Here is a 7,810-nt window from a genome sequence, read left to right on the forward strand (position 1 = left end):
TGCGTATTTTGTTGGGTTTTTTTTAATCATTTTTCTAGATTTTTATGGGTTGAGCTGAAATTATGACATATTTTCCCTTTGTACAAAACAATTGGTCTTGTAAGAGACCACCTATTTAACTTATAAATTAGTCAACGGTTGCAGTCTAATATTAAGATGAAAATGGATCATATTTCTGAATATAATGACTAGTTTAATCTTTTTAGTGACCAGTTTAATCTATCTAGTTTGGTTGTGATACTTGTGAATTTGTGATTATAGATTGATGGTTGTTGAATAATTGAATTGATTTGTTGTTGGTTTGGTCATGATTTATTGAGTTGATTTGTTGATTCATATTTTAGGTTTTTTTAGTTTGTCATTTGGAATTTATAATTTAGAAATCGTAAATATGAGTTAATTTATAATTGACTACTTTGGTTTGATATGTAACTGATTAATGTTTATCAATTTGATTAGGAAATGTCAAGTGATTCACATTCACCTAATTCAAATAAGTCCAAGGCTAAGGGAAAACAACCCGATCTATGACAATTTTTGTTTAAAACTTTAAGTATTATTAAACAATTTGTGTTATAGTGTTTTTTTTCTAATCTTTTTTCCGGATGCCCAACATCCGAATTTTTTCCTCAACTCTGAAAATCCTGGCTCCGTCAATGGTATAATGAATCTAATATTAGTCAATCATGTAAAGAAACATACAACAGAAAACTAGAGACTATTTTTTTGTTATGGTTTCTGTATTTCTAATATGGTTTTCTGAAAAAATAGAAAAACAAAACGAACTTTAAAAACTATTTTATCTATCCTAATTCCTAAGTGGTGTAATGGATAACCTAATTTGAAGCACATCCTCAAGAGCACAACACCCATACAACACACAAGATACTTTGCGACCACAACTCCACAAGCAAATAATACTTCAGTTTGTCATAATTTGATAGATACCAGTACAACTTACAAGCAATTGGTGTAGATCTTCTCCTCTCTAGGCTACATAGTATATATGCCATGATTTTCTCGTGGAAAGCTAGATTTACATAATTAAATTGATCAAATAGCATTTACAGTAGATCATGAATACATCTTGGTTAAATATCACATATAAGCAACGAAGACAGAAGAGGATCAGAAGCTCCAATTATCTTTGCACCATTAGCTTTAGATTGCAACAAAATATGCATCACTCTATCTGATATCACTTCCCCAGGAGTCATAATGGGAATTCCAGGTGGGAATGGGCATATCAACTCACCACATATTTTTCCAACAACATCTTTTATATCAACTCTTCTTTTCCTTATGAAAAAAGCCTCTCTAGGAGATAGTTTCATGCAGTTTACAACATTCCATGGTTCCAAATCTACACCAGTCTTTAATTCCTTCTTCACTTGATGTCGGGTGAACGATGACGATAGATGCCTAAACGCCAAGATTAGCCTATCAATGTGTTCTCTACCTGTTTGTGGAGTGAATGGAAATGTGATAAAGCACGATCCAGGGAGTTCAGAGATCACCTTTTGATCTCTATATATGAAGTCATCTACTTCATATCCAGAAAGCCCGAGATCATTAAATCCGATAGTAACTCTTAAGGGGTCAATGCAAGTAGATTCAAAAACTGAGAGTCCTGGAATTTGTTGGATTGTATTTTTAGCTTCTTTTGCTAATTTTATAGTGTTGTCAAAAATACTTGTTGGGTTTTCCTTTAGTTTACTTGTAGTTGCATCTAGTGAAGCTAAAAGTAGGGAACTTGGACTAGTTGTTTGAAGGCTTTCAAGGCATTTACTGATTTTATCTTTATCTATGAAGCTATTATCAGAAACATGCAACATGGATGATTGAGTAAGAGAGAAAAGCACTTTGTGAGTGGATTGTATGACCACATCGGCCCCTTGTTGAAGGGCCGATGATGGAAGAGATGGGTGGAAACCAAAGTGAGCACCATGAGCCTCGTCCACAATAAGAGGTATGTTATGCAGGTGACATAGTGCAGAGATCTCTTTTATGTTGTTGCATACTCCTTGATAAGTAGGGGAAGTAATAAAAACAGCACCGGGTTTTAGGCCTTCTGATTCCAATTCCTCAATGGCCCTTTTCACCTACGATCGATCAAATATTGTTAGTAAATCGTTTGGTATAGCTTAGATATTAATTGCACAAATAGTAATGGTTCATTGATGTCTAAATTTGTAAACACGATGAACTCCTTTCAAGTTTCATGCATCTCTGTACAATATTCTTTTTCTTCATAAATTTTCATGACCCTTAGCTTAAACTCAAGTAATAGTCTTCTACATAGCATGCATATATGAACTTATCACTATTGTTGTCATTCATTACCGCCTACTAAATAGAACCTAAGAATTAAAAACCAATGAAACATTGAGGTAAAAGTGTTTGATATGATTTCAATTAAATCTATGCCTATAAATTGAAAATGAGTTCATTTCTAACCTAAAGTGATCATTCTAGAGATCACATCATACTAACCTCAGCTGGAGAGACTGTAGTAGGTATATCCCAATCAAAATCATAGTTAGGAAATATGTACTTGGGAACTAGACCAGTTAAGACCATTGCAGAAGTTGCTGATTTGTGCGAATTACGAGGGAGAATTAAGGTGTCTCCCGGACTACATACACCCATGATAGCTGCTTGAATTCCACAAGTTGTACCTCCAACAAGAAACCATGTTTTTGATGCCCCAAAAACTTCTGCTGCTTGATTTTGCGCTTCCAAAATAGGACCTTCTGGGTTAGGAAGGTTGTCTATTTCAGGTAAGTCATGCAGGAAAGGTCTTGTACCGATGATTTGAAGCATTGACAATGGAGCTGATTGACCTCTGTTGTGTCCGGGAAAGATAAAAGTTGCAGCATTATCTTCAGCAGCAGCTTTCAGTGCGTTAACTAGTGGAGGCGAGTCGTGCCATGTAGATGCCTCAATACGATAGTACTGTTATGTAAAACAGGTAAAACAAGTGTAAATCAACTACTAGTACTAACTAACTTGAGTTTCAGTTTGATGAAGCTTTTTTTATGCAATATATTATGGATTGACCTACTTCTTGGTGCAGTGGTCAAACCTACTTGGTTCATTGATCTTGAAGGTGGTGCTGTAGCTGGGCGTTTGTAATTTGTGTACCTCCTCTTGTTACTTTGGTCCAACCTAGTTGGTTCACTGTCTTTGAGGTAGGTTTGGACGTTTGGTGTAATATGTTGATTTGAATGAATGAAACTTAATTACTTAGCAAAAAAAAAAAAAAAAAACTTCATATTATGGACATATCTTGGAATATATCTACTTGTTGGATTCAGATCCAAATCCAACTTTAGAAGCATAGATATGGATTTGGTTCGGATCATCCAGTGCAAATTGACGTCTAGTTATGCTCTTATCTTTATTTATTTATAGAATTTATGTCTTCATTTTATCTATCTCCCTCAGTTTTCGAATGTTCTTCTTATTTTGACCAATTTCCTCACATAAAGATTCCAAATGGAAAGAATAAAAGAAAACGGAGAGAGTATTAGCTAAATTGTTGTACCTAGGAAAATAACATTTTTTTTGGGTGTAAAAGCGGTATACCGTTCCTTTCTAAACAAGAGGTTATCCTAGCCTCAGGATTTTTTTTAATGTGCATTAGTATTGGAATTACTGCTCAATTTATAGGATCCAGACTTTTTACGCGCGACTGATTTCAGAAGCCGACTATGCAATTTGTTATATGTTTCTTCGTTTAGCAAAGGAATAATGATTTCTTGAACATTTCCATGTAGTATCGATCCCTTTGTGGTTTATATTTTATCTCATAAATCTAGTTAGGTGCACTTATTCCATACCTCTTTTTAACATTATTTTGAGAAGGGTGTGTTGGGCAAGAGAAGTTGGATTCTTGAACATTGCCATGGATTATGGGAAGCAAAATGCTGGAAGAATGGAGAAGAAGTATAGGGGAAAAGAAAAGTAGGGGTCATGTGGCTCTTTAATGAGGTCACATGACTAGTAACTTGCTGTAGCAGGAAAGACAACCTGCATGTCCCAAGCGAAGTCACACTCCTATCAAAGTTATGACTTCCACAAGATCATCAATAACTGTTACCTTAAAAAAATTGTATGGGCATGACCCAAGTTTGCTAGCGGACGTTACCTATTGGCCGGGAGCAAACCTAAGTGACGTGGGCTCGCAAAAGGGAAGCAAATCCTAATTCATCCTTCGGGCCGAGACTGCCATCACGGTCATAGAAAACGACAAAGTAAAGGGAATCTTCCCTCTGACAGATTAATCACAACAGTACAAGTGTCACAAGATCACACGCCCTGTCAGGTGAATAGTACGCCTATAAATAGCCATCCAGTACTATTCCTGCAGGTACATTCTCTCATACTAAAAATAGCCTACTCTCTCTCTCTAAGCTCTCTCTAGAATTCTCTTAAGCATTTAGCTGACTTGAGCGTCGGAGGGGGTTTCCTCGAAACACCCCCGAGGGTAGCTCACGTTTGTCATTGTTGCAGATCCCTCACGGACATCCATCTCTTGTCGGACAACTCTCAAAGGGTCCGACACCGTTTTCGATACCGAAACAACTGGCGCTAGAAGGAGGGGACCTCACCCTTTCTAAGGTATCAGTCATGGAAGACACAAACAACGCTACCCATGGTCAGCCTGAGTTTGAGCAAGGCCAGAATTCCTCGCAGCCAGTCATCACTGGGGCGTTGGGAAACCCACAGTTCCACTACCGGACACCGGGAAACGAGGAACAAACCCCAAACACCAACGTACCATTCAACTTGGCACAGCTAAGTCAATTCTCTCCGAGCAATTGCAACGGTAGCATCATTTATCCAGACGCTGACAGGTAATCCTCAACAAAATGCTCCTCCCCAACCCTCTGGCGGTACCCGTAAGCGACCACCGGCTATGGCTGGTAGGAACGCGGACGGAACCCCGCTTCGAAAAATGCAGTCCTTGGGAAAAGAGGGACGGGAGATGGAGAAGAAAATAGACCGATCTGATTATGAGGAGGAAATTCTGGAAACTGAGGAGATATACTATTCTGAAGAAGAAACGCAGGGTCACTCCCGCCGTGAGTACAGTACCGTCGGTGCTAGTAACTATTCGGCTGAGGGTCACCTCTTGATCAAGCCTAAGCTCTCCCCCTTCACTCCGGAGATATTGAATCATCCTATGACACGAATCAAAATGCCGTCCTCCAAGTATGATGGCACATCAGACCCTGATGACCACGTCGCGGCCTACGAAGGACATATGTTCCTTTACACTCAAGTTGATGCCATATGGTCTAAAGTCTTTCCCTCAACCTTGACGGGAATAGCTCAGACATGGTTCAAAAGCCTCAAGCCAGGTAGCGTCTCTAGCTTTTCTCTGCTGTCATCCATGTTCAGTACGCACTTTGTAAGCAATAGGCGCCGTGAGCGCACCACTGGGGAGTTGCTATCAGTCAAACAAGGAGAAAATAAGAGCCTGAGGGACTATATCGGCCGCTTCAATGTCGAGGCAGTTTCAATACCTCGACTACAGCAGGATGTGGCCGTTTTGGCCTTAATGACAGGACTCAAGGAGGGATCACCCTTCCGGAATTATCTGGGTCGAAAGTCGTATACAACCCTGGGTCCCGTCCTTGGCAAGGCCAATGACTACATAAGAGGGGAAGAATTTGACAAAGCTGTAGGCAACAAGGAGGCTGGAAAGAAGGATGACAAGAAGAAGGAGAAGGCCCGCGAGGCGGATCGGGGCCGAGAGGAGAGAAAGCAGGAGTCAAACATGGTCAAAAGGGGAAATGACCGAGACAGGGAGAATGAAAGGTACGATCGCGATCGCAGAGATCGTGAAAAAAGTGGCCGGGAAGGAGGTGAACGCAAGGATAGGTTCGATGCATACACCCAACTCACCACTTCAAGAAGTCAAATTTTTCTGATGAATAAGGACAGTGATAAGTGGCACGTCCGAGACAGATGTTCCACAAAATCGTGACAAAAGTAAGTGGTGTGATTTCCATGGAGATCACGGCCACATAACTGAGGATTGCCGGCACTTAAAAGATAACCTGGAGGATTTAATAAGAAGAGGTTATTTCAGTCAGTACAAGGCCCAAACAAAAGAGGGTGATCTTGTAAAGCCAGTGACTCGAAATGTTCAATCCCGGATCAGCGAGATTCACGTTATCAGTGGGGGTCCTATCCATGGAGGAAGTGTTAACGGCGCAAAGGCGAGTTTGAAGGAATTCCGACATCATGTCAATTTCAACGCCAGCTTACCATGGAAGAATCCACCAGCAATGCCGGCCATGTCATTTACTCTGGAGGATGCAAAGCATGTGGTGTACCCTCATGATGATCCGCTGGTGGTAACGCTGAAAGTCTCAAACTGTCTGGTACATAGAATTTTGGTGGATGGGGGAAGCTCCGCAAATATTCTGTACCTATCAACATTTGAAAAGCTCATGCTGAGCCGTGAGTACTTGAAGCCGGTCAGGTATCCCGTCATTGGATTCACAGGGGCATCAGTGGTGCCAGAAGGGTTAATCTCACTCCCAGTACGTATTGGGGAGGATGAGTCAGCCAGAGACGTCATGACGAGTTTCTGGTGGTGGATGTTCCGGGAGCATACAATGCAATCATTGGACGCCCATTCATTCATGACTCCAAGGTGTCGTCTCAACTTACCACCTGACCATGTTATATGTTTCCAATGACGGATCCACATCAAGATTGAAGGGCAATCAGGAGATGGCAAGATCATGCTACTTAACGACACTAAAGCAACCAGCCAGAAGGTTCCCGGTAGAAAATCCGGAACCACCCTCAAGAAAGCAGAAGAGGGCTCAGAGAAGAGCTCAGGTTGAGGAAGGAAGGTAATGAAGAAGAGGAAGTAATCACTGTCCGGAAGAGTAAGGAAGTGCCGCTAGAAGAGTTGGAGTCCCGGCCAGAGGATGAGCCGAGGCCACAGCCTGATGGAGAAACTAAACAAGAAGCATTGGCAGATGATCCTGCTCGGTCGGTCGCGGTCGGGATGGACATGGACCCAGAGGTCCGGGTAAACCTGGTAACTCTCCTAAGAGAAAATGCTGAATATTTGCATTCTCGCGGACGAGATGCCGGGAATAGACCCGGCCGTGATGGTCCATCGTTTAAACTCGACAGCGCAGTCCGACCGGTAAAGCAGAAGAAGAGAGCCTTTCGGCCGAAAAGAATAAGGCCACAAAGAAGAAGTAGAAAAGCTGATAGCGGCCGATTTTATCGAGCCATGTGATTACCCTGAATGGCTGGCAAACGTAGTCATGGTGAAGAAGGCCAACGGCCAATGGCGTATGTGCGTGGACTTTACAAACCTGAATAGGGCATGCCCTAAGGACTGTTATCCTCTGCCAAGGATAGACACTAGTGGATTCCACTAGCGGACATGCACTACTGAGTTTCATGGATGCCTTCTCAGGGTATCATCAAATCAGTTTGCTAAAAGAGGACCGTAAGAAAACGGCATTCATCACGGATGGAGGTGTTTACAATTATAAGGCAATGCCTTTCGGCCTGAGAAACGCTGGGCAACCTACCAGAAGTTGTGGACAAGGTATTGCGGCTCAGAAAGGGCGTAATATAGAAGTGTATGTGGACGATCTATTTTAAGAGTAAAACAGACCGAGAGCATCTGGCGGATCTGGAAGAAACATTCAAAACTTTGAGAAAATACAGCATGAAATTGAATCCAAAGAAATGTGTCTTTGGCGTAAGAGCAGGAAAATTTTTGGGGTTTATGGTGAGCAAAAGAGGTATTGATGCGAACCCGGAC

At 41.4% G+C, this 7,810-nt stretch overlaps 2 protein-coding genes across 2 annotated transcripts; one reads left to right on the forward strand and one right to left on the reverse strand.

Annotated features, from left to right (window-relative positions):
• Nucleotides 1–921: 921 nt before the first annotated feature.
• On the reverse strand, nucleotides 922–2,958 carry LOC125491568 (uncharacterized; the record flags this gene model as incomplete). The annotated part of the gene is made up of 2 exons (XM_048638687.2): nucleotides 922–2,102; nucleotides 2,494–2,958. Coding segments are annotated over 2 exons (1,476 nt in total), but the record flags the coding sequence as incomplete, so codon positions are not given.
• A 1,963-nt stretch (nucleotides 2,959–4,921) lies between these two features.
• On the forward strand, nucleotides 4,922–6,716 carry LOC130590504 (uncharacterized). Its single transcript, XM_057392975.1, has 2 exons — nucleotides 4,922–5,873; nucleotides 5,953–6,716. Exons 1-2 carry the CDS (start codon nucleotides 4,922–4,924, stop codon nucleotides 6,714–6,716), a joined length of 1,716 nt encoding a protein of 571 aa, XP_057248958.1.
• The last annotated feature ends 1,094 nt before the right edge of the window (nucleotides 6,717–7,810 follow it).

The sequence above is a fragment of the Beta vulgaris genome, chromosome 2 (assembly GCF_026745355.1).
Source record: "Beta vulgaris subsp. vulgaris cultivar EL10 chromosome 2, EL10.2, whole genome shotgun sequence".
Lineage (NCBI taxonomy): Eukaryota > Viridiplantae > Streptophyta > Magnoliopsida > Caryophyllales > Amaranthaceae > Beta > Beta vulgaris.

Excerpts from the sequence above, each read along its gene's own strand:
- LOC130590504 (XM_057392975.1), top strand. The coding sequence starts at position 4,922 with ATGGCTGGTAGGAACGCGGACGGAACCCCGCTTCGAAAAATGCAGTCC. Across the intron at positions 5,874-5,952 it reads AAAAAGTGGCCGGGAAGGAG|TGATAAGTGGCACGTCCGAG; the intron begins GTGAACGCAAGG and ends GAATAAGGACAG.